We start from the raw sequence: 26,614 nt of genomic DNA on the forward strand, positions 1-26,614 counted from the left end.
CAAATATACCATGAAAACAAGCATTAGAAAGAGACATATGGTCAGCACCCACTCCCTTAGAGCAAGCGAAGATAGTGAGACGGAACAGTGGGGGGTAAATTGAGAGAATGGCTAGAGGCGGATTGCTCGAAAGACTACAGTAGGGGTACCAGGTGTAAGCATTTTTGTTTACTGCACACAGAGCAGGGGTGGTCATTTTATAATAAGGCGAGACGAATCAAGTAAATGGACGCAGATGTATTCTGGATAGTTCTGGAAAGATTCTGAACTTCCGCATGTACAAAGAAAGTTCGAGAAATTTCTGGAAACTGGAAGTCTTCTCTACACCGGAAGGAGCTTGACCTTTTCCTATTGCACCTCACATGAAATAGGCAAATGAGAATGGAGATGATGATGGGAAGATAGAAATGATTGGTTGAGGAAAGGAGGGCGTTACGAAATTTTGAGAAATAAAACGGGAAGAGTGCGCGGAAAAGGGTGTGATGAAAGTTTGTTCGGAGAGGTAGGCTCGGGAAACAGTCCCCAGAAGTGATTCACCAGTAGGACCAGTTATGGTCAGTTGGCTAAACTCTGATAGTTTAAGTAAAGTATAGATATGTTACAGTAAAGGGAACTTTCTCGAGATGGAACATAGAAGTCCGAAAGCACCCACCGAGAGATATATTTAGAAGGAGGACGGCGCAAGATAATGCTTATGGAAGAACACCAGACTGTCCTGCAGTCTACAGAGAGAAATAAAGTAATGGGAAGCGACTCCTACTGAATGATCTGGCACAACGAAGACAGATATGATACCAGGAATGATCGGCTAAGTGGATAGTATCCCTGGAAGATGTTAGCAGTTCCGAAGCTGAAGGAAAACGATCTCAGACTGATGGTGGACCCCAATGCAGAGCGGAAAGTCACAGGCCAAACATTTTATTAGCGGGAGGATTCAAATCCCAGAAGTAAGTGTTCAAACAGCTTATGTACCTATATATATATATGCAAAGGACTGTAGGAAAGATTAGGAAATTTTAACTGAGATTGTAGTAGTAGTAGTAGTGGCATGTGATGCAAGAAAGCAAATGTATGAGCTTATGCAGCATCAGCCAAAAAAAACCCCACACCATTCCCTCCAAATGCCTGTCCAGTTCCTCCTTAAATTTATTCAACCTATCAACTTCCACAACGACAGATGGAAGTTTATTCCAGCAATTAACCACCCGCTGGCTAAAGGCAAATTTCCGCACATCTATTTTACATCTGTCCTTTCGTAATTTGAATTTATGCCCCCTTAAGTTCGTAATCTGAACAAGTGGAAGGATCCCATCAGAATTCAGCGTGCTCAACCCATTCAAGGCCTTATACACCTCAATCAGATCACCGCGCAGGTGCCTAGTCTCCAGCCACTGCAATTTGTAGAACTTAAGCCTCTCTTGAATCCAATCTTGTTGCCCTTCTCTGTACACGCTGAAGTAAATCTTCATCGTTCCTAAAATGAGGCCTCCAGACCTGTACGCAGTACTCAAGGCGTGGCCTGACCATTGCCTTATACAGAGGAATAATCACCTCCTTTTCCCTGCTAGCAAAATTCCTATATATCATTGACAAAAGCCCATGACCTGCCCTGGCAGCCTGTCTGCATTGCTCAGAAAACTTCATATCTGCCTGCACAATTACTCCCAGGTCTTTTCATTTTCTACCACCTTAAGTGTAGTACCACACATTTGGTACATTTCTCTGGGGTTACTTCTACCCATATGCAGTACTTTGCATTTGTCGATGTTAAACTTCAGTTGCCACTTCTTAGCCCATCTGCCCAAATTATCTAGATCCTGTTGCAGTAGCACACTGCCATTACTGTCATTAACAACCCTGCCATCCTTTGTATCATCTGCAAACTTCGACATTAAGCCGCACATCAATTCTACATCTGTCCTTTCGTAATTTGAATTTATGCCCCCTTAGGTTGTGAGAGCACATTCAGTAAACTCAGTGCATGTTCTATAGTTGAGTAAGGAAATATTTTTGTACTAGTTTAACGAAGGATTGGTTATAGTTCTGGTATATTTACTGATTAATTAATGGAGGGAAAGTAATAATTTTGGACGGGTTAACTTATAGGGCAGGTAGAGTTGTATGTTAACATGAATAACGTCACAGTAATAGGGGAGAGGTGCTGCTAGCCGCAGATAGCCGAGTTTTTCCTTGAAAATCCAAAGGTGAGACAGAACCATTACAATTTAAATGGTAGCTAAGGTGAGATTTGTCCAGAGAAACTTATCATTCAGACAGTTAGCTTAAGAAAAAGAGAATTTTATTAGCGAAGTATTAAAGGAAAGATGTGTAATAACTGTAGAAACAAATGTGATTGTTTCAATGAACTTTAATTGAAAAATGATATATATAAAAACGCAAGAGAGTGTTGCTAGCCCAAAGGCAAGATGAAGATGATGTTGGGAAGAGCCTAATGACCAGGATTGTAATCCATGCCATGTACTAATATCAAATAAGTAATGTGTAATGATTTGCTAAATAATCTATATTTGCATATATGTTAATAAACACATTGTATATAATGCATATGGGTTGTGTCAGTCATTTTGAACACAGAGTCTAGAGTCCAGTGAGGAATATAACATTACTGAACACCCCCACCCCCCGAATCTAGAATGTTCTGGGAGTTAACAAGTCAGGTGCTATGTGGGAGGAATAAACTTTAATCTCAACCCCCACAATACCATGAATAAGTTTTTTCAAGAGAAAGACATTCCAATTCGTAATATTTTGTCTGCTGCTACTGATGGTGCTCCAGTAATGACAGAGTGCCACAAAGGTTTCATAGCGCATTTGAAACCAGCAGTACCAAATGTACTTGCTATACATTGTGTTCTTCATCGCCAACATTTGGTTGCGAAGAATTGAAATGAACGCCTGCATACATCGCTCCATTACGTTATTAGAGCAGTCAACAAAATTAGAAGCAATTCATTGAGTGACAGATTGTTTAGCCAACTTTGTAGTGAAAACGATGAAGATTTCAATCATTTGCTGCTTCACACAGAAGTTCGTTGGCTTTCAAAAGGTATTTGTCTGAATCGATTTTACAATTTGTTTGATTCAGTACTAGAGTTCCTAGAAAACAGAGACGACGGATTACGAGCCAACCTGATTACATCCAAAAATGACATCGCTTATTTTACAGACCTCTATAAAATATTTAATGAAGTCAATCTACAATTACAAGGGGTTGAATTGAATTTAGGTTGAATTGAATTTACTTAAAACATAAAAAGTTATTGCCGCTTTTGTGGGGAAACTTCTTCTGTTCAAGCGGAATCTAGGCCGAGGGGAATAGCCACTTTTCAAATTTATCAGCAGTGTCTCTCAAAAAGGAAGATTTACTTGCATACTGCCAACACTTGGAGGTTCTCCATGCTGATTTTAATGAGCGATTCAAGGATATTCTAAACGTGAATATACCAAATTGGGTTCTAGATCCTTTCTCACATGTAAACACAGCGGGATCATCAAATTTAGAAGAGGAACTCATAGAACTCACAACAAATGAAGAACTAAAAATAAAATTCAAAAGTGGATACCAAGAGTTCTGGCTTCAGAAATCAATACCGACACTGTACCCTGGATTATGGGAAATAGTGAAGAAATTTTTAATTGCATTTCCATCTCCTTATTTGGCTGAGCGTGGGTTTAGTGCTGTAGCAAATTTACTATCTAAGAAAAGGAACCGATTGCATATGACTGAGTGTGGTGATTTACAACTGTTTTTAACGAAAATTGAACCCGATATTAACAAACTTTTAAAAATGCATCAGGCTCATCCTTCACATTAATTTGTTATTTTTTCTTTTGTTTTTTTACTTTGTAAGTTCGAAATAAACAATTTTCTAATACCATTTGATGGTGTTTTAATTATTACAATAAGATTTTTACTAATGTAATACAATCTCGTAATATGTATTCTGAATTTTCATATTTAAACCAGTGTATGAAACTTCACATTAATTTGTTATTTTTGCTTTGCATTTTTACTTTATAAGTTCGAAATAAACAATTTTGTAATATATACAATGGTGTTTTAATTATTACAATAAGATTCTTATTAATGCATTTGCAGTCTCTTAATATGTATTCTGAATTTTCATATTTAAACCATTGTATGAAACTGTGCATAATGTTATTCGAGCATACACTTTACAATCTTTACATATGGGCTGTGTTTCATCAAAATTGGTATAGCAATAACTGTGTTCAAGATGAAGCACATATTGGTCACTACTTTTTCAATAGCCTAACTTTTTAGCACTAACTACTTTTACTAACTACTTTTTAGCCTAAATAAGTTTAAGGCTCAGCTGGACAGGTATTTTGAACGAACAGAGGGGTGAAGTGGAAGTGGGGTTTTTTTTTTTTTTTTTTTTTGGCTGATGCTGCATAAGCTTGCTTTCTTGCATCAAATGCCTCTGCTAATGCTAATGCAATAATTTAACGGCATAAACAGTAATGTATCATTAGTTGCTATTTACGTTGAAAATATCAAACGGCTTGAACTCAGAAAACTGTTATATTGGGGGGTGTTTTTTTTTTGCATAAATATTATTTATTTGCAATGCATAAATTTATGTATTGCAAAGTGGGCAGTGGCCCGAAAAAGTTTGGGAACCTATGGTCTAGTCTAATAAAGGAGGTAGCATTCTCATATATTTTCTTCAAAATCATAATATGTGGGGTATCTATGTCTTGTCTTTCCAGTGCCCGAAACATTGCCTTATGCTATATGGAGTCAAATGCCTTTTCATAATCCACAAATGTCAGGCATAATGGTGTTTTATATTCATTTGCTTTCTCCATTGGCTGTGATATTACGTGAAGGTGATCCATAATTGAGAATCCTGTCCTAAAGCCAGCTTGCTCTTTCGGTTGATTCTCATCAAGTATTATTTCTAATCTGTTATTGGTGACCCTTGTGAACAACTTGTAGATGTGGGATAACAAGCTAATTGGTCTATAATTTCCAATTTCTGATTTATCTCCTTTCTTATGCAGCAAAACTATGATTGCATTATTCCACTGCTTAGGCATCACATCTTTTCTAATGCACTTTATGAAGAGCCTTGCCAGTTTTTGTGTTATGTCTCTTCCTCCCAATTTTAACAACTATACCGTAACTTCATCTTCCTCCGGGGCTTTCTGATTCTTCATTTTCTTCAATGCATGTTCTACCTCATCAGAAAGAATATCGGGTACGTCATACGTGTTGCTAATTTGCAATCCATCATTCCCTTGCTCCCTGTATAATTCTCTATAGTAGTCTTCTGCTATTTGAGTTATGCCTTCTCTGCTGTTTATAAGTACATCATCGATATTCTTCAGTTTCGGTATCATTTGTCTTTCTGTAGTACTGCTCATGGCTGCTGATTTAAATCCTTTGTTTTCCCTTAATGCTTGTTCTACTTTTCTTGTTAAAAAATCTTTTTGTCCTCTCTGAGTCTCTAATGGCTTTGCATACCTCAGTATACTCAATTTTCTCCTTGTCAGTGTTTATCTTGCTTTTCATTTTTCGCCTTCGGTTCATCATGTCAAGTGTTTCTTGACTAATTTTTTCTTCTTTGGATTTCTTTTTCCCTATAGGTTTCTTGGGCTTTATCACTTTCAGAAAGTTGTAATATTGCTTGTCGATATCTTGGTCCTGAGTAGTCTGCAGAAGCTCAAACTTGTTAAGTTCCAGTACACACTGCTTTTTCTCCTATTCTGTTATCTCAAAGACCTTTGTGTTATTTACCCGAGTCAGTTTTTTCCTTTTCTTTCCTACATCTATATCAAGTGTACATCTTACCATTCTGTAATCACTTCCAATATTTACCTTATTCAGGATGGTAACACCATTCACAATATATCTTCTATTAGTGAGGATGAAGTTGATTTCATTAGTTGTTAATCCATTTGAACTCTTCCATGTCCACTTTCTGTTCACCCTTTTCTTGAAAAAAGTGTTCATTACTGACAATCCTTGAGATTCTGCAAATTCCACAAGTCTTTCACCTCTTTAATTTCTTTCACCAATTCCAAAATTTTCTATAGTTCTCCTTTCTGCGTTGTTTTGTCTTTTTCCAACCTTAGCATTGAAGTTCCCCGTAATAATAGTGTATTGCTGATACCCAAATCAGGGGGAGATCACTCTATTCCAAATAATTCCAGACCCATTTTGCTCACCAGCTGCTTAAATGAAACCATAGAAAAAATTATACACTGTCGACTGACATGGTATCTTGATTCCCAAAATATTATCTCTGACAATCAATTTGGTTTCAGAAAACACCGATCATCCCTGGATCTTATGATCAAAGCAGAAACAAACACCAAGAATGCATTTATCCCAAATAATCATCTTGTAATGGTATGTCTCGACAAAGAGAAGACCTTTGACACTACTTGGCAGTTTGGTATCCTGAGAGATCTTCATTCTCTGGACCTTAGAGGACACTTACCGTATTTAATACAGAATTTTCTACAGCACAGGACCTTTCAAGTTTGCTCTCAGCAAGTCCTTTTGTAAACATATATACAAGAAGGAGTCCCTCAGGGCTCTGTACTCAGTGCAACCTTATTTGCAATAATAAAGAATCAGATGACTAAAAATTTTCCGAACGCTGTAAATTCATACTTTTATGCCGATGATCTGACTGTCTCTTGCAGTTTGCTAAACAGGAGCTGTATTGAGAGGCAACTGCAAACTCATTCAGTTTTCTTCAAGTACCTTTTACACTCCGCCTGCTCATAGGTAATGATGCAAATCTTCCGGAATTTTTCTGGTTTTTTAAAAATTGCTTCTAACTGTTCTTACAGACACCATGTGACCTTCATCTCATTTATAGGTGCATTATGGCCTAAGTAGCCCTTGTGCCAGAAGTAACCATACCAATACTAATGTTTCCTCAATTTGAATTTCTCACTCCTCAGGCAATGAATCTAGCAAAAGGCAGAATCCCATCAGCATTGATCTTGCTCAAACCATTCAAGGCCTTATACACCTCAATCAGATCACCTCGCAGTTGCCCAGTCGCAGCGAAGAATGGAACAAGATGTTCGCCCTTGGTTATGTACTTTTGAATTCTAAAATGTTTTTTATATCTTTATGGACCAGAAACCCAACTCCACCTTTGCCCCTTTCACTTTTTCCATTGGTGTACAGCAGATTTCCACTTGATAAACTTATAAGTGATTCATTTCTTCTTCTTGTTTCAGCCAAACCGATGATATTCCAATTCACATTTTCTAATTCCTTTTCCAGTTCTAATATCCTGTCTTCACCGATGAGCGATCTTAGGTTGTAACAGGCCAAGTTCAGTTTCCGTGCATGGCAGTCTGGTCGTACCCAGAGATTCTTAGCACCCTCTGCTTCCACTCTGATCCTCTCGCTGCTGTAAGAGGGGGAGGGAAAGCCGTTGGGGACTGAGGACCATTTGTTTCGTCGTGCTCCCGTATGCTGGAGGGTTTGGTTTTTTTCTCTTCATACTGACCAGGTGTCTTGAGGAGAACCACTCTACAAGTTCGTTGCCACTTAAGTGATGTAACAAGGCTTACCATCGAGAAGGTGTGCATGAGTGGATTTTAGGGAGGCAGGCCAACCGAACTTCTCCTAAATCTTCTGTAATAGAAAGATATTGGACCCATCAGTGTTTTAGACTGAGTGTCTGATAAGACACAGAATACCTGTTCCCCTCTAAGCCCCGCTGTGTATAATTATGTAAATATGAGCTTTGGTCTGTTAGATTATTGAGTATGTAAATAATTGCTTATGTATATAATGATTATGTTGCTTCACTTATCATGGAAAATGAATTGTTCTACTCAATGTAATCTGTATTGAGGTACTCTTCTCTGATCCTGAAGATTTAGGGTTGTGATTTGTGCTTGCGGAGAAAGAAGCACTCCTGTTTATTCTATATTCTTATTTGCTTCTCTCCTTTTCTTTTTATATGGTGGATCCCTTCCTGTGATCCTCCACTTTCCTATATCTTTCCATTCCATTCCATGTTCCCATACTCTTCTTTCTCTACTCCTGACTTCATTTTCTCTTTAAATCGGTCTTTCTTTGGCTCTTTGTCCTGGGAAAGAGCATCAAGAGACAATAGATCCTGGCAGCCTCCACATGACGGGTGGGATGTGGTGACCAGGTGTTGCCGCTTCCCACCTGCTAGGAGAGCCACATACCGTCCAACAACATGATAACAGAACACATCATAACATTTACACAACCAACGCACTACATACAAATGGCCAGTTTTGGCATAAGCTTCAGTACAAGAAGTATAACAGTGACTAATGGGGGGAACCCTTGGGTCTGACACAACAGCACATGAATATCCTTGAATTGACCTGCACTTGTTAAGTAAGCCAGCAGATCTCCTACGCTTAATGTCATAAGTGTCATATCACTAATACAATATCACTTTTTGTGCCCTTAAAAGATATCTACTCTACAACGTCATCAACTTTTTCCCCTGGCAGATATATCCTGGTCGTATTCCCTCTATCCATTTTGCACATTGTATTTTTCATTTCCCTGATAATTGAGTCACTGACAATAACTTCAGGGCAGGGGCAGAATGCACAAGAGTGATGTTGAGTTGGGCAGCTGAGAGCTTGATGTGTCCCCCATTTTAATTTCTTCAAGGGCATCTACCCTACACCTCAATTTCTCATAGAAATTAGGTGCCAACTCAGAACGCTGAGTTGGCACCTAATTTCTTGACACTCTCGGCACCTAGCATGCACAAAGACATCCTTGGCTTGATCATATCATGTTCCAGAAAGGTCTGCAAACAATTCACATTTTTTTTTTTTTTTTTTCAGACTGTGATGCGTGGGACAATTTTCCCCTTTGGTTCTTCCCTGAGCCACACCACTTCTGCTACTTTGTGCTCGTTGCTTTGCTGCTCTTGTCTGGGGCATAATTTCATTTAAATACAATTTAATTGATAACTGACAATACTATAATAAGCTAACAGATTCCTAATACAGTGCTACATATTATGCTATCTAGTTTTACCTTATGAAGTTCGAGATATACGTTACACTATTCTCTATCAATCTAAAATGCTACAACAATGGCAGCAACTTTCAACCGGTACAATATTCCATGGATAAGGGTAAAAGATAAACTGCAGCCATTATCAACCCACTGCAGGATAAAAGCCTCCTCAACAATTCATGCTGAGGGGAATAGACCATAATCTGCCACGCTGGTCCAGTGTGGATTTGCTGATCGACCGTATTTAGCAGTCAGGGGCGTGAACCCCGGTCTACTCAAAGAGCAAGTGCTACTGCTTGTTATTTGGTTTTTAGGAGCATTGGAAACTAAGGCCATATTGCTCCAGGATATGCGGTGGTCATTCCCTGACCTTTCCGCATCCTCCGTATTTGGTGGTGACAGGCTCGAACCCCGGTCTAATCAAGAAGCGTGTGCTACGTACTGCTGCTCCTTCCCACCTGGCTATGGAGGAGCCTGTGCTACTGCACTCCCGCTTCTGACCCTCGGCTATGGAGAACTTCATTCTATGGATACTAAGTAACCTACAAAATCTTTATCTAAATTCAAATAAACTAAGGAGCGTGAGAAGCTACTTCCAGAAAATAAATTAATACAACAATTAAGTCAATAAAACAGCCGAAATTTATCAAAAACTTTTCATATGCTGGAGCTGCAAAATCTTTTCCAACACTTCTGCATCATTGGTGGGTGAAATTTGTTGTATATAATAAGGAAAGAAAATGGACTGAAATAATTTTTTTCTTTCTATTTTTTTATTCATGCAGAATCTAGTTTTCTATAATAACACTGGTTATTATAGAAAACCATCACGTAATTTTTTGTACTGTATGTTCTATCCCAACTATATGACTATCTGTTTTTGTATATCTTGGGATGCATATATGGTATTCTGTGGCAGTGGGGTTAATTTCTTGGATGGCTGAGATAAACTGACAAATCCGTTTTTTTTTTTTTTTTTAATATGAAACATTGCCTTGGATGTTTGAGGTGCACCACCATCACTTTTTTCCTGTACATTATCTTATTTTTTTTACTATATAAGTTTATTTTTAATTCTTATTACATGCCACTGAAGAATGTTCACAGCTGGATCTTAGCACATGGTTATGTCAAAATGATATAACCATTTTTTATTTTTCCTCAGATACACAGTGTATTCTCTCTGTTTTGTTCTTTTAGTAGAAAAAGTTATGCTTTATTTTTAACTCTGTAAACATGCTGTTCATTCACTAACCATAAGATTCCTCGTTTTTTCCCCATTTAGATACCATAGTTTGAAACAACAGTATGAGCTGAAAGAAAGAGAAGCAGAGTTATTGAAATTGAGATTGCAACAAAGTGTTCATCAGCAGCAACTAGAAGAAGTGCAAATCCTTTGTCAGTCTGTAGGTAAGGTTATAATTATTATTTTAATACAGCCCTTCTCAGTTCTTTATAACTATGGTGAATATGAATATCATGAAAAACCCCTATCAATTTAAAGAATTGGTAGAAAAAATAATACGTATATGGACCAGAATTACTTTACTATTATACGTGTGGTTATTTCAGTAGTAATTATATCTAGATAGGTTAAAATTGCATCTGCATAGCTTCCATCCTTCTTGATTTATGACATGTACTGCTTCCCTGTTAAATGTGTGGAAGATGGTAAATGGAATGTGAAATTTCTTAGTTTTGTTTAAAATGGTGGGAAAACAGTGTAATTAAACATTTAACAGGAAAGAATAATATGTTGTGTAGAAAAATGTGAAAAGACATAGCATGTTATTATTCATGGCTGTTTTGGTATAAAAGCAATGGGATAAAACAGGGGTGGCCAATTTAATTTTTGATGCAATCTACTTTTTTTCTTCAAAATATACCACGATCTACCATCATAAGAATTTCATTGCATGTGGTTAAAAAAGTTAATGAACCCATATCAAAAAACGTTTTTAAATTTTAAAATTAAATACAATTCAGAATTCTTATTCTAAATTCATATGATTTAAATTTTTAATGTATGTGAAGTTTGTGACTTCATGTCATCTTCCAAGCTTTCAAAATTGGGGATGTATTGTCATAAGACCAACCAAAAAGAATCTGTATACAAGTATACAGATTCTTTTTGGTATACAGATTCTTACTCTTACTCTTACTCTTACTCAAAGTATACAGATTCTTACTCTTACAGACTTGTATGCAGATTCTCTGTATACAAGTCTGTAAGAGTAAAGCGATTCTTCGTCTTTGTTTGTTTCAAATACAAAAAGCTGATTCACATAGATATGTAGAACCAAAACAGCAATTTAAAAGTTCACTGCATTTTTTTACATTTTTGTACTTTTCTCGGCAAACGTATTTCCAAAAGTCTTCAAAAAGTCTTTGTATTTTCAAAAGTTTTCTGATGATCTGGCTTTTAGGAAGATATTGTTTCGCAATGTAATACTTTCATTTTCAAGTAATATTTTCTCCATTTGAAAAATCTCTGTGATTTTTTCTACTATTTGTTTTGTATCTAAGTCAACATTAAATGGATAAGAAATACATCGAACAATAACTTCAATTGTTTTAAAATCATCCACAACTTTCTCGATTTTAGAAACATATTTCTCACTATTAAATTCAAAAGCAGGATATTTTTGCAAATGATCTTGCATATTTCCAAAATAATCAAAAATTTTTTTTTGAGATTCTTAGCCATCGCCAAAAATTGATATTTGTATGCAGAAATACTACTAATCATGTCACCCAAATTTTTATTTTTTCTTTATAATTTCTAATTCAGATCTCTTTAATTTACTGGTAAAATCTGCCAAAAATGCCAGATCACACAACCACTCCGTATCTTGTAGCTCCTGATAATCATCTCCCCCTCGATCAACAAATTTTTTAATTTCATTCAGCAAATTTCGAAATCTCTGTAGAAATGTTTTCCAACTCAGCCACCTCACATCTGTGTGCAATCAGATCTGGTTCATTTTCATAAGAGTTGCATTTTGAAAAGTCTCCTTTGAAGAGATTGTCCTCTGATGGAATTCATGATTTTGAAAGCTATGTCCATAACACTTTTAGTGTTTAATCCAGTGGTTTTCAAACTTTTTTTAATAACACCCCTAAGTAATTTTTTTTATTTTGCGGCACCCCCTACTCAATTTCCTGCGTGTTAGATCCAATTCTCTCGGTGTATTTGTGTGTGTGTGTGTGTGTGTGTGTGTGTGTGTGTGTGTGTGTGTGTGTGTGTGTGTGTGTGTGTGTGTGTGTGTGTGTGTGTGTGTGTTTTATCATAATGTGTGCGTGTTATATATATACGAGTATATATCTAATATTAAAAAATATATGTTATATGATAGTTATTACAGTAATATAATTATAAAAATTACATTTCATAATACAAATTATATATACAGGGTGTCTCAAAAATATTGGAACAAACGTTTAGGGGAGGTAGGTAAGGAATGTGAATCGCCTAGGAACCCATAACCGGAAACGTCACGGGAAAGTAGTAGCAGAGACACAAGAAGCAGAAATGACACAAGACAACAATTAGTGGCAAACATTTATTTGACATAATATTAACAATGGAGTACGAGATGGATGCATTTCATGATGTTACAACAGATGTTCGAAGGTTCCACCATGAGACGCGATGCATGCGTGGCACTGACGTAGTGTGGATTGGCGGACACGGTCAAGCACACCTGGAGTTTCTTTGACAGTAGCAACAGTGCAGACGAGTCTTGCCACGAGATCCATTTCCGTCTCCACAGGTGATTCATACACCATAGATTTTAGGGCCCCCCCACAGAAATAAATCAAGGCTTGATAAATCAGGTGAGCGTGGGGGCCCAGGCAACGGGTCCACCACTGCCAATCCATCGACGCCCAAAACGCCTGTTCAAATGGTCACGAACACACCTTCCATAATGGGCAGGCACCCTGTCATGTTGAAACCAAATGTTGCATCTCACATTTGCTGGAACATCATCAAGTAACCCTGGTAGAACTTGTTCAAGAAAGATCTGATATTTAGCGGAGTTCATGCGGGATGGTAACAGGTATGGGCCGACTAAGCAGTCACTGACCATACCTGCCCACACATTTATTGCGAAGTGATGTTGTGCCGCATGGGGGCGCACACCGTGTGGGTTGTGGTGAGCCCACACATGAGCATTGTGCTGATTGAATAAGCCTTGAGTGAAAACCCTCAACCGTGACCAAAACTTAGGCTGGAAAATTCAAGCCTTGAACGCTTTTTTGGAGAAACCACAGTGCAAAAGCCACATGTGTAGGATGATCTTGGGGGAGCAGTAACTGAACCCTTTGGAGATGAAAGGGGTTAAGGAATCGTCGTGCCAGACACGCTGTACACTGCAACGAGACTCTCCTAAGTCAGAGGCAACGGCACGTGTGCTGGTAGTGGGATTATTCTGGATGGCATTCAACACACTTTTTTCCATGGCGGGAGTTTGCGTCGAACGTGGTCTGTCTGCACTACTCCTGTTACCTCTAAATGACCCATAATCACACAAATTTTGATGCACACGCGCAAACAAACGCTGGTCCGGTACATGTCTGTCTGGGAAGCGTTCTCCCTAAATTCGTTGAGCGATTCGTCCATTGCCCTCTGCTAATCCATACACTAGGTGCATGTCTGCCAGCTCACAGTTCATGTATCGATGCATGCTCTTCCGACTACTGCTTGAATGAGTAAACCAGAAATTTTTCCTCTCGCAAACTGATGAACAGAGCTGTGTTCCGACTTACGGTGACGTTTCTGGTTATGCGTTCCTATGCGATTCACATTCCTTTAGATGTTACCTACCTCCCCTAAATGTTTGCACCAATATTTTTGAGACACCCTGTATACAGTATGTAATAATTTTATTCTTTATATAGAGGTACTAAGTAAACATCAATTATAGATCACCACAAAATTAAAAAGACACTGTACACCTTTTTAAAATGAAATAAACATAAATTTTTTTAAAAATTTTTTAAGTAATTTAAACCCAAATTACGTGGCACCCCTGGAATGTTGTTGCGGCACCCCGGTCGAAAACCACTGATTTAATCTTTTGCTGGCTAATATTTGTTGATGGATGAAACAGTGGTAACTCAAAAAATCTGGGAATTCATCCTCCTTTTGACACTATGCGATAAAATGCCCCATCATTGCTTTAGCTCCATCTGTTGTTATTGATATGTGCTTAAATAGTGGCAATTTAATTTTTTTAATAAAATTTTTGATTCTGCCACTGGAGAACCATTGAAAACCATACGGATAAAAAGAGCAATTGAGCTGTATCACTGACATCTGCAAATTCATCCAGTTGTAAAGAAATGGATACAAAATTAGCAATATATGCATGCAATTGTTCGCTCACATTTTTAGTCATTTTTTTCGATGCGTCGCATCGCAGTATTTCGAAATAATTTCAGATTCGAAGAGCACTTTTAATTTCATTTTTGTTTTTAAAATTTTCAAAAAGAAAATCTGTTATTTCTAAAATATGCATCTTTGATGAATTGACCATAAAAATATGATTTGCATTTTTTGCAAGAAGATGACTCTCTTTTAATGATGCTACAGTTGCTGTAGATTGTAAATTAGGTGTCATCAATAAATTTTGTTGTGCGAATAATATGGATTTAAGTTCTTTTTATTTTTTTTTTTAAGGTCATTATTAGGCGGAAAATCCGATTGGTATTTACCATGGAGTGCCTTTCTAAATTTCCTTTTTTGGATATAGTCACGGAAGAATTGCAAATCGAATAACATTTTTCTTTTATCATTACAAAAAAAAAGTATTCTAGTTCCCACTCTTGATAAAAATGATACATTTTACTCTTTTTCGTAGCATTAATTTTAAATCAAAGGGTATTCATGTAACGTAGAAGTTCTGTCCAATTATTTATATTAAGTAAGCTAAATAAGAATTTTACACGTACACTATGATCTCTACACCGTAACTGCATGAATTTTCATTAGACAAGCCTAGCGGCTACGTGGCAACAAAGGGTAGTCACATGGGTCAACGGAATTGAAATAACCTTATGCAGTGGGGTGCATTATAATAATAATAATAATAATAATAACATTTAGATTTTGGCCAATCTATTTTTTATGTATAATTAAAATTATACATAAAAAATTATTAAATTAAATTATACATAATCGTGATCGAACGAAATTAAAGCTGCAATCGATTGGTATTACATTTTTCAACAGTCCTGGAATAAAATAAAGAATAATGTAGTAGTATTAGTAATGTCAAATGATGCAAGAAAGCAAGCTTATATAACATTAGTATTAGTAGAGGCATACGATGCAAGAAAGCAAGCTTATGCAGCATCAGCCAAAAAAAAAAAAAAACCCTCTCCCATTTCACCCCTCCATTTGTTTGAAATGCCTGTCCAGCTCAGCCTTAAAGGCTATCAACTTCCACAACAAAAGATGGAGGTCTGTTCCACCAATCAACTACTCTCTGGCTAAAGGCAAACTTCTGCACATCTGTTCTACAACTGTCTTTCTTCAATTTCAATCTATGCCCCCTCTGGTTCTTAATCTGAGCAAGAGGAAGAATTCCATCAGCATTCAGCTTGCTCAACCCATTCAAGGCCTTATACGTCTCAATTGGATCACCTTGCAGGTGCTGCAATTTGCTGCACCTGGAGAGTAGGGGTGCTCTTACCAAGCCTTTCTTGGTAAGAGCACCCCTTGTTCCCCTCACCAATCTTGTTGCCCTGCTTTGTACTCGCTCTAGCAACTCTATATTCTTCCTAAAATGAGGCCTCCATTACTCTAGGTGTGGCATGACAATTGCCTTGTACAATGGGATAATCATCTCCTTGTTTCTGCTAGCAAAATTCCTATATATCATTGACAGGACTCCATGACCTGATCTTATACCCTCTGTGTGTTTGAGGATGTGTTTTGAAGCTACTGCAAAAAGAAAAATTTGAATTTTCAGATTTTAATTGTTGTATACAATTCACCAAGTCGCCCTCCAACCCTTGCTGAACTGTCACCAAACATCAAAATCCTGTTTTTACCTGCTAACTCAAATCTCTTATCCAGTCACTTGGCCAAGAAATAATTGCTGCTTTTAAGCACTATTACACAAGATGCGCATTTAAGATGTTGATAGTAGCAACAGAGGGTGAAAATGTACCAACAGTTAAAGACTTCTGGAAGTGACTCAACATAAAATATGCAATTCACATAATTGTGGAGGCTTGGAACAAAGTGACAAAAGAATGTTTACGTGGTGTTTGGCGGTGGCTTTGATCCTATAAAGGAGGATCCTAAATTAAAAGCTCATTGTGTGAGCTCTCACAAAGCAAGTTGGCTTTGAGAAATTCGACGAAGAAGACTTAGAAGAGTTGCTTCAGTCCCATGAAGAAGAGCTTTCAACTGAAGAACTGCAACAACTTGTTACTGGAGGGCAGGTGGAAGGTGGGGAGGCGACAAAAATGAAAGCCTGCAAGCCACGATAAAATAGTTTCTACTTCAGAGTTATCTTCAGTTTTGAATTCATTTGAGAGCAGTACATGCAACGGCTAGAAGATAACGATTACAATGCAGAAAGAAGCAGAAGAGCACTTCATACAATTCGACCTGCTTTGGAGCCATATAAGCAGCTTCTTTGTGAAAGAAGGGAGATAGCAAATCCACAGAAACTGTCTTTTTTTGTGAAAATCCCTAAAAAAGGGGGCATAAAATGAGCCACAGACCTGTAATTCAGGTGTGACCGTATTTCGTCCAAAGCTCTCATCTGCATGCCCTCCACCTTCCAGTTCCGATAATGATAACAACCTGCCATCAGTTCCCCCATAATTCTGTTGCTTCAACTCTTTCTCCCACCCTTTCCCTCAAGCTGTCTTCGTTTATTTTTAAGGTAGGATAACCTAAATTTAAATGATTAAATTATTAATTTTACATTTTTCAACTGTGTAAGTGTTTTGTTACAATTATTTATTGTATTTGGTAATGTTTTGGTTACAAATGTTTGTTCAAACTTGGGTGGTTGGCACCTAACCATATTTTTCCCATTAGGCCTATAATTTATATTGCACGATTTTGCATTGGACAAGGGTTTCTAGAAACACAATTATCGTGTCATGTGAGGACTGACTGTATATGATATCAAAATTATTATTTGCTTCCACTTCCTTTGTGACTATACCATAGTATCCATTCAAAGTGGTCAGACAAGACTTCCCCTAAACAAACCCATGCTGTGTCCGAATTATTACTACAGTCTTATCTAGATGATCCTGCAATGCTTCTTTAACCAATGAATCCATTATTTTCCCTGGAATAGATGTTAAACTAACAGGTCTGTAATTATTCATGTCACTCTTTGATCCCGCTTTGTGAATTGGGGACACTTTTGCATATCTCCAATGAGTGGTTACCTCCCCTGAGTCCAAGGATACTGTCATAATTACGGCTAAGGGTTTGTTTACTTCCTTTGCTTCCTCCTTCAACATAACTGGATAGATCCTACCCCAGGTACTTTTCTTTTGTTTAACTTCAACAATTTCTCCTCCACTTTGCTCTGAGTATTACAAAATCATTTAGCTCCCTGTTAAAATTTAATAAACTTCTGTCCTCCACTTTCCTACAGAATTCCTCATATGTGAATGTAGATGCAAAATACTCATTCAGTTTGTCAGCTATCTGAGTAGGATCATCAGCAGTCGAACCATCGATATCGAGGGGACCAATCTGATTAATCCTGAGAGACTGATGTGTTGGCAAACGTCTGCACATTTATTCTACAACTGTCTTTCTTCAATTTCAATCTATGTCCCCTCTGGTTCTTAAAATGAGCAAGAGGAATACCTATTTTATATTTAATATTAAATTAATAATAAATATAAAATTTAATATTAATACTAATATTAAATGCTATGAAATTGGTGAGGACTGATTATAACTTTTCTACAATGTAACAGCCTTGAATAAGTAAAAAAAAAAAAAAAAACTGTTTACATACATATAAATACCAAGAAAATCACTTAACTGTATTAATTTGTTGTTTTCTACCTTAATTTTCATATTCTTAATTTTGGATGGAAGGGATGGAAGCACTATAACATTGCAGAGACAGGTTGCTACAGTGATTGTACATTAGGACATAAGCGCATTGTTCCACTGCAACAATCCAAAGTTTAGGGTTATGTTTAGGTGCCTAACTGAGGATAAGAAATAAATAACATTACTACTTTGCTAATCGAAAAAGAATAATACAATAGATTAGCTGGCATTTATCAAAATGCCAGCTAATTTTGATAAATGCACTTATCTAAAGCACAGATATTAGTTGAGATATTGGTATATTCTTGGTTACACTTTAGTCAGAGAGTGCACGCCAGATGAACACAAACCAGGAAGAGGAAAACTACTCTTCCAATAGGTTACATTTAATTTTGAAAAATGCCATTGAAGTGGTTACAGTATATTCAGCCAGTGAGCCCTGTTTGTGAAATTAAGCAAATGCTTCTTTCTTGAGACCTGCTATATATGTAAAATAGAAGAAAATTAATGCTGCTACATTAATTTCTTTAAGTGAAATATCACATAATAAATCACATAAAGCATATGAATAAATTTAACCATAAAATAAGCCTTTGAAAAAAAAAAAAAAAAAATCATTGAACTGATAGCATAAGGAAAATTTTACTTTAAAATTCTTGAATAAGCAAGCTTAGCATGATTGACTTAGACATAAATTAATAAGAAAAACATACCTGGAATTATATGAATGCAATTGACAACCAACCTGATGGAAACAGAGACTCACAAAACTTTGCATTGATATGGATTAAGAACTATACCCTTAAAACCCAAAACCATTTAATCTAGCTCAAGAAATATCTTATTTCATTATAGTCCTCTCTCTTGAAATTAAATCTCTTGCCTTTGCTTTTGACTACATTGGGTTCTTTGGATACAATCCATTTTATGGTGGTGGTGGTAGTAGTAGTAGTGGCATGTGATGCAAGAAAGCAAATGTATGAGCTTATGCAGCATCAGCCAAAAAAAAAAAAAAAAAAAATCACACCATTCCCTCCAAATGCCTGTCCAGTTCCTCCTTAAATTTATTCAACCTATCAACTTCCACAACGACAGATGGAAGTTTGTTCCAGCAATTAACCACCCGCTGGCTAAAGGCAAATTTCCCCACATCTATTCTACATCTGTCTTTTCTTAATTTGAATTTATGCCCCCTTAGGTTCGTAATCTGAACAAGTGGAAGGATCCCATCAGAATTCAGCGTGCTGAACCCATTCAAGGCCTTATATACCTCAATCAGATCACCGCGCAGGTGCCTAGTCTCCAGCCACTGCAATTTGCAGAACTTAAGCCTCTCTTGGTAAGAGGATCCCTTCATTCCCCTCACCAATCTTGTTGCCCTTCTCTGTACATGCTCAAGTAAATCTACATCCTTCCTAAAATGAGGCCTCCAGACCTGTACACAGTACTCAAGGCGTGGTCTGACCATTGCCTTATACAGAGGGATAATCACCTCCTTTTCCCTGCTAGCAAAATTCCTATATATCATTGACAAAACCCCATGACCTGCCCTGGCAGCCTGTCTACATTGCTCAGAGAACTTCATATCTGACTGCACAATTACTCCCAGGTCTTTTTCATTTTCTACCACCTTAAGTGTAGTACCACACAGTTGGTACGTTTCTCTGGGGTTACTTCTACCCATATGCAGTACTTTGCATTTGTCAAGGTTAAACTTCAGTTGCCACTTCTTAGCCCATCTGCCTAAATTATCTAAATCCTCTTGCAGTAGCACACTGCACTGCCATTACTGTCATTAACAACCCTGCGAACCTTTGTATCATCTACAAACTTCGACATTAAGCCTGATATACCTTCATCAATATCATTGATAAATATACAAAACAACAGTGGACCTAACACCGAACCCTGTGGGACTCCACTAATAACATTAGTCCAAGAAGAGCAGCACCCATTGATTACCACCCTCTGTCTTCTCGCACTTAACCATCCTTTTATCCATTGTAGCAACTTACCCTTAATACCATTCTGCTCCAATTTGTACAATAGTCTTCCATGCGCAACAGTGTCAAAAGCTTTCATGAAATCCAAATATATGATATCAAAATTATTTTTTGCATCCAGTTCCTTTGTAACCACATCATAATACCCTATCAAATTTGTCAGACAAGACTTTCCCTTAACAAACCCATGCTGTGTCTGAATTATTGCTGCAGTCTTGTCTAGATGATCCTGCAATGCATCTTTAACCAGCGACTCCATTATTTTACCCGGAACAGAAATTAAACTAACTGGTCTGTAATTACTCGTGTCACCCTTCGATCCCCCTTTGTGAATTGGGGATACATTTGCACATCTCCAGTCTGTGGGAACCTCCCCTGAGTCCAAGGATGCCCTCATAATTATGGCTAAGGATTTGCTTAGTTGCTTTGCTGCCTCCTTTAATAGAAATGGATAGATCCCATCCACCCCAGGTGCTTTTCGTACGTTTAACTTCAACAATTTCTCTTCTACTTTGCTCTCAGTTATTACAAGATCATTAAGCACCCTGCTACAATTTGATAACCTTCTGCCATTTTCAAACCTTAATAACTCCTCATGTGTGAATGTAGATGCAAAATACTCATTCAGTTTGTTTGCTATCTGAGCAGGATCATCAACAGTCGAACCATCGATGTAAAGTGGACCAATCAGATTCAACCCCTTCCTTTTAGAGTTTATATAAGTAAAGAAATCTTTGCTGTTTTTCTTAGCATCTTTTGCCCAGGATTTCTCGTAATCTGCCTTCGCCTGCCGAACCTCCTTTGTGACCTGATTACAGATTAACTTATATCTGCCATAGGCTTCTGAGTCGCTTGATAATTTATATGCATTCCATGCATTTTTCTTCTCTGTTACGAGTCTCATTAGTTCATTTGACAACCATTTAGGCCTAAACCTTGAACAATATTTCTTAATAGGTATGAAACTTTTAGTAGCTTCCACGATTAATTCCTTGAATGCTTTTCACTTAGAATTTACTGTTGGTAACATCGTCAGTTGATCCCACTGTACAGAATTTAAAAACTGTCGGAGACCAGTGTACTCGCCTTTACGGAATCAAAAACCCTTTCCTTTACCCCTGATGGTAATTAAATCTTTAAGTAAATCCCACGTCAGTACATTGTGAACACTGCCACCTAGTGGTTCTTTTATCTGCAAATTCCTAATACATGAATGATCACTGCTGATAACCAGATCAAGAGTATTACTTTCTTTGGTTGCCTCTCGAACATGCTGCTGCAGAAAACAATCATCGAATAAATCCACAAAAGTCTGACTAGTGTGTGAGTGCCCAACCCACAAGTTCCAGTCAATATGTGGGAAGTTAAAATCCCCCATTATAAGACATTCCAATTTACTAGCCCAGTCTATTTCTCTGTACAATTGTTCATTATACTCATTCGAATCATTAGGCCTATAACACACTCCTACTCTACTTTTTGCTTTCGCAGTGCTTATGTCACACCAAACTGACTCAACAGTGCACTGTTCATCTATATCAACTGGATGCACTTCTTTTGATTTTATGTTTTTCTTTATTAACAGCATAACACCTCCTCCCTTCCTATCCTGTCTATCCTTTCTGTACACATTGTACTCCCCAAATTCCAGTTCGGCATTCCTTATATCTATGTGATTATATCTATGATTATATCAGAGACATAGATTAGATCTATGTCTCTGATATCCCAGCAATATCTGCCTTTGATGTCTTGACCAACACTTCAAATTCATCAAATTTATTTACTGTACTTCTAGCATTGGTATACATGGAAGTATACATGCACCTATTCCTATTCCCAGCCACTCTAACACATCCCATATACCCACCTGTTTCACGATGACTGACATCCGTCCCTGAAACCCCCAACACCCCTCACTCCAGGTCGCTACTTATTCTAATAGAAGTTGTTGCAAGAATCACCTTCACCTCTGCCTACGGCTTCTGTTAAACTATTAGTCCTTGTATCCCCCCAAGCTATCAGTTTTCCGACCCACCTAACACTGCCTCGATAGCATCAGCAAATATTCTTGCACCCTTTCTATTTAAGTGTATCCCATCCCTGTAGAAGCAATCTCTCCTGTTAACAAGTACAGTCCAGGCTGAAAAAAATTCTACCCCTTGAGCCTTGCACAATCTTTCCAGGGCCGAATTGATCGACAAGGCTCTCATCCTATACTCCCTCCTATCGTGTCTGGGCAGAATTGCAGACACTTTCAAATTTAACCCTAATTCATGGCTTTTTTTCATCAGTGACCTGTACTTGTTAAGTAATTCTGCCAGTCTTCTACTCTTAATATCATTATTGCCAACGTGTACAACTATATCACCTTTTGTGACCTTAAAAGATGATATCTGCTCTACAACGTCATCAACCTTTGCCCCTGGCAGATATACCCTGGTCCTGTTCCATCTATCCTTTCAACAAAGGATGTTTCCCGTTTCCCTGACAATAGAGTCACCAACAACTACTAGTTCCTTTGGGACCAGCACAATCTGCCTTGGGGGTTGCCGCTGTGTTGCGTGATGGCCAAGTGCAAGCTCTGGAGTTGATGTGGGCAGCTGAGAGAGCCTGATGGGCCCCTCAATTTAGATCTTTCGAGAGCATCCACCCTGTCCTTCAAACTCTCATATAGGCCCATAACAACGCTGAGTTGTCGCCTGATTTTTTTACACTCCTTACATCGCGCGCACACAAAGACATTCCCCATGGCAATATCATGTTCCGTTCCAGATAGTTCGGCAAACATTTCACAAGTTGCACATTTTTTAAAGCTGAGATGCGTTGGAGAATCGCCCCCCCTCAGTTCTCCCCCAAGTCACAGCACTCCTGCCACTTTGTGCTCGTTGCTTTGCTGCTCTAGTTTGGGGCATGATATTTTAAATTAATAAGATCAATAAATTAAATTAAATTAAATTAAATTAAATGTCAATACTACGCTATCTAATAGAAACAGTGAAGTGTATTACTGTTTCTATAATTATACGTTAGAGCTACCTAACTACCTCAATTAAAAATTTGAATTCCCTATCACTATATACAAAAACAATGCCTGCAATATTCGAATGAAATAACAGTTTTATAAAGTTACGTATATCTACAAAAACTGTTTATACAAATTAAAATAAAAATAACCAGCGTAATTAGAACTATAAGACAACGTATTAAGTACAATATAAAATAACAATTATGTAAATAATAAGCAAAAACTTATCGTTTTTTTCGGAGCCTGTAACTCGCAACTGTATTTTCCAGTTGTGGTCACTGCCTGCTATTAGTTCCCCCACTGTTAAAAAAAGTTATCTTCTTAGTGAGTACTAGATCTGGAATATTATAGTCCTCTGTATAATGTTGGGATAAGTAGCAACCATCTGGTTTGTTCAAAAACCATTTACCCTAAAGTGTATTTCTACTCCAGTCACATTCCAATTTATGAGTTAGGGTGAAATCTCCCATAATCAAAACATTCATACTTGCTAACCCGTTTAATTGCTTAAAGAGATTTCTGTCGTACTCTTCATTCATTTGGCACCTAACATACCTATGTTGTTGTCTTCCCTTTACTGCAAGTGAAGTACTATACTGACTAAGTATCTATAATACTTCAGTCTCAGAGAAAATTCTTGTTATCTTCAGGCAGCTTTTGAATAGATGCATCACTCACCTTCTCCATCTTTCCCTGTCTCTCATTAATGCACTGTATTCACCAAATTAAAATATTCATCTCGTGTTTCTGAATGCCACCCCTTCACAGTAAGCCCAACCACATTAGCAATAGTTGACCTGATCAGAATGACGGGGCCGGAAACCTGGGAGGAAAAGCTCTCACTCCCAGGGCTAACACGAGCAAACATGAATGATCCAAATATCACAACCACAGATCCCAAAGATCGGACTCCTTTGAGTTGGAAAAATGAGGATAATGAGACAAATGTTACCAAAAGACAAAAAAAGGACATAACATCACTTCATGCACCTACCTTTCTAGTTCTTCATTCAACATCAGAACAGCCATTGGGAAAACTGTCGCCACTTGTAATCCAAAAATGTCTAGAAAGTGTAGCTGGAACACCAAAAAACGTCAAGAGACTGAAATCAGGTGACATTTTAGTTGAGACAGCCAATGCAAAACATGCAGAAAGACTGCTTCAGATGAGAACTTTTGGAGAGATCCCAGTAGCAGTCTCTCGCCATAACAGCCTAAATACATCAAAAGGAGTAATTTCTGAATGGGACCTTATTAGTGTCTCAGTAGAAGAAATTAAAAAATGAGCTAGAAGATCAAGGTGTCATTGCTGTGAGAAGGATTAATGTTACTAGAGATGGTATACTTACTCCAACTAGAAATTGATACTGACATTTGATACTGACCTTTAACACTCCCAAACCACCTACATCGGTAAAGGCCGGATATCTAAATTGTAACATCAGACCATACATTCCGAACCCTCTCCACTGCTTTAAATGCCAAAAGTATGGTCATTCACAAATGGCGTGCCGTGGAGTTCCTATCTGTTCCAACTGTGGATCTCAAGATCATACCAATCAGAACTGTCCAGCCGAGCAACCAAAGTGTCCAAACTGTAAGGGGGATCATTCCGCCTATTCTAAGAACTGCGAATTCTGGAAAAGAGAAAAGCAGATTCAACGATATAAAGTAGAACACTCCGTCACATACCAAGAAGCTAAGAGAACTGTACTCCCGACTATTTTAAATAGACCTTCCTATGCACAGGTCATAAATAATCGGGCTACAATAGAGACGCAAACAGATTTCACGATTCCCCCAAAGAAGTCTATTTCGGACTGGGCATGAGGTCTACTTATCACATCCCAGCCAAAACAAAAAGAGAAAGTCACAAACACACCACTATCTGTACTTCCCACAATGCAAAACACTCAGAAACAAAAGCCACAGAAAAACATAATATCATAAGACAGAAGCCAACGGAACAAATGGACACAGAAGTGATCAATCAAGCAGAGGAATCAGTACTAGAGATTTTTGCGGAAGAAGAGATGGATACTGGCAAACCATATTTTCCAAAGGAAAAATATAAACTTGAAAAGCTTAAAGCAACAGCTCTGAAACAATCTGACACTTTCTCCAAAACCAAATAATGGGGATTATAATCCAATGGAACTGCAGACGTTTCCGCACTAATATACATGATATATATGATCTGATTGCACAACATACCTCGCTGTGTCTTTGCCTGCAAGAAACATATCTCAGACCTCAAGACTCTCCAACAGTAAAGAACTATATCACATACCATAAAGACAGAGTAACAGGCGGCACGACCCATGGTGGTGGTGTGGCAATTTTAGTAAATTCACACATTCCTTCCCAAGTTCTTCCACTAAACACAACCCTTGAGGCTGTTGCAGTACGCATAGCCACTAAATCTCTCATAACCATTATAACAATTTACGTTCCCCCAAACCAAGAATTACAACAATAAGACTTAGAAGATATATTAACTCAGTTATTACCTCCACCCTTCTGTATACTGGGAGACCTCAACGGACACAGTCCTGTGTGGGGAAACACAGCCGTAGACCGGAGAGGAAAACAGATCGAAAAATGGATAGAACAGAATGACTTAATCCTGTTGAATGACGGCACACATACATACATTCATCTTCCATCGGGAAACAGCACAGCTATTGACCTATCATTATGCTCTCCAATACTTGATTGGTCTGTATACAGAGATCCTCTCAGCAGCGATCACTGTCCAATAATCATTACCATGATATCAGGAACCACATGTTAGTCACGTAGAAATCCCAAATGGAAAGTAAATGAAGCGGATTGGGAAAAGTATAAATCCATTGCAAAATTAGATGCAGATATTATCAAGAAAAAAACGTTAGGTGCAGTAGTACAATATGTAACAAATAAACTAATCCAAGCTGCTGAGCAGACTATTCCAAAAACATCACCACACCTTCCAACACATCCAAAATCATGGTGGAATGAAGAATGTTTACGCGCTAAAAGAGAGAGAAATAAAATCTGGAATAATTTCCCAAGATGTCCCACTACAGAGAACCTAGTATTATTCAAAAAGGCACGAGCGCGAGCCAGGTATGTTAGAAGAGCCAGTAGCAAAGCATCCTGGATAAAATTTGCATCCACTTTAACAAGTTCCATACCATCTCAAACTGTCTGGAATAAAATCAGCAAAATGAATGACAGATACCAGATTAATCCACCTCCAATCCTAAACTGGAATGGACAAATCATCGCACAGCCTTCAGAAATTGCCAATGCACTGGGCGAAACCTTTGCCAAAACATCAGCAACCACATCATATACTCCTAGTTTTCAAATATACAAGGCAAGAATAGAAAAATACAAACTGAATTTTTCCACAAGAAATGATGAGCAGTACAACCTTGCGTTATCTTTTCATGAATTAAAAACAGCTCTGTTGCAGACAAAGCAAAGTGCTGTAGGACCAGGCCAAATTCACT

The 26,614-nt window shown here is 37.7% G+C and overlaps 1 protein-coding gene across 1 annotated transcript in view; it reads left to right on the forward strand.

Annotated features, from left to right (window-relative positions):
- The window catches only part of SMC2 (structural maintenance of chromosomes 2), a 640,522-nt gene that overhangs the window by 374,579 nt on the left and 239,329 nt on the right, over window positions 1-26,614 (forward strand). Inside the window, exon 15 of the mRNA XM_090385021.1 lies at window positions 10,323-10,447. Within this exon, the coding sequence (XP_090241147.1) occupies window positions 10,323-10,447 (125 nt within the window). The remainder of the gene's footprint in view (window positions 1-10,322; window positions 10,448-26,614) is intronic.

Source organism: Mastigoproctus giganteus, chromosome 11 (genome assembly GCF_048544385.1).
Source record: "Mastigoproctus giganteus isolate SK-2022 chromosome 11, ASM4854438v1, whole genome shotgun sequence".
NCBI lineage: Eukaryota > Metazoa > Arthropoda > Arachnida > Uropygi > Thelyphonidae > Mastigoproctus > Mastigoproctus giganteus.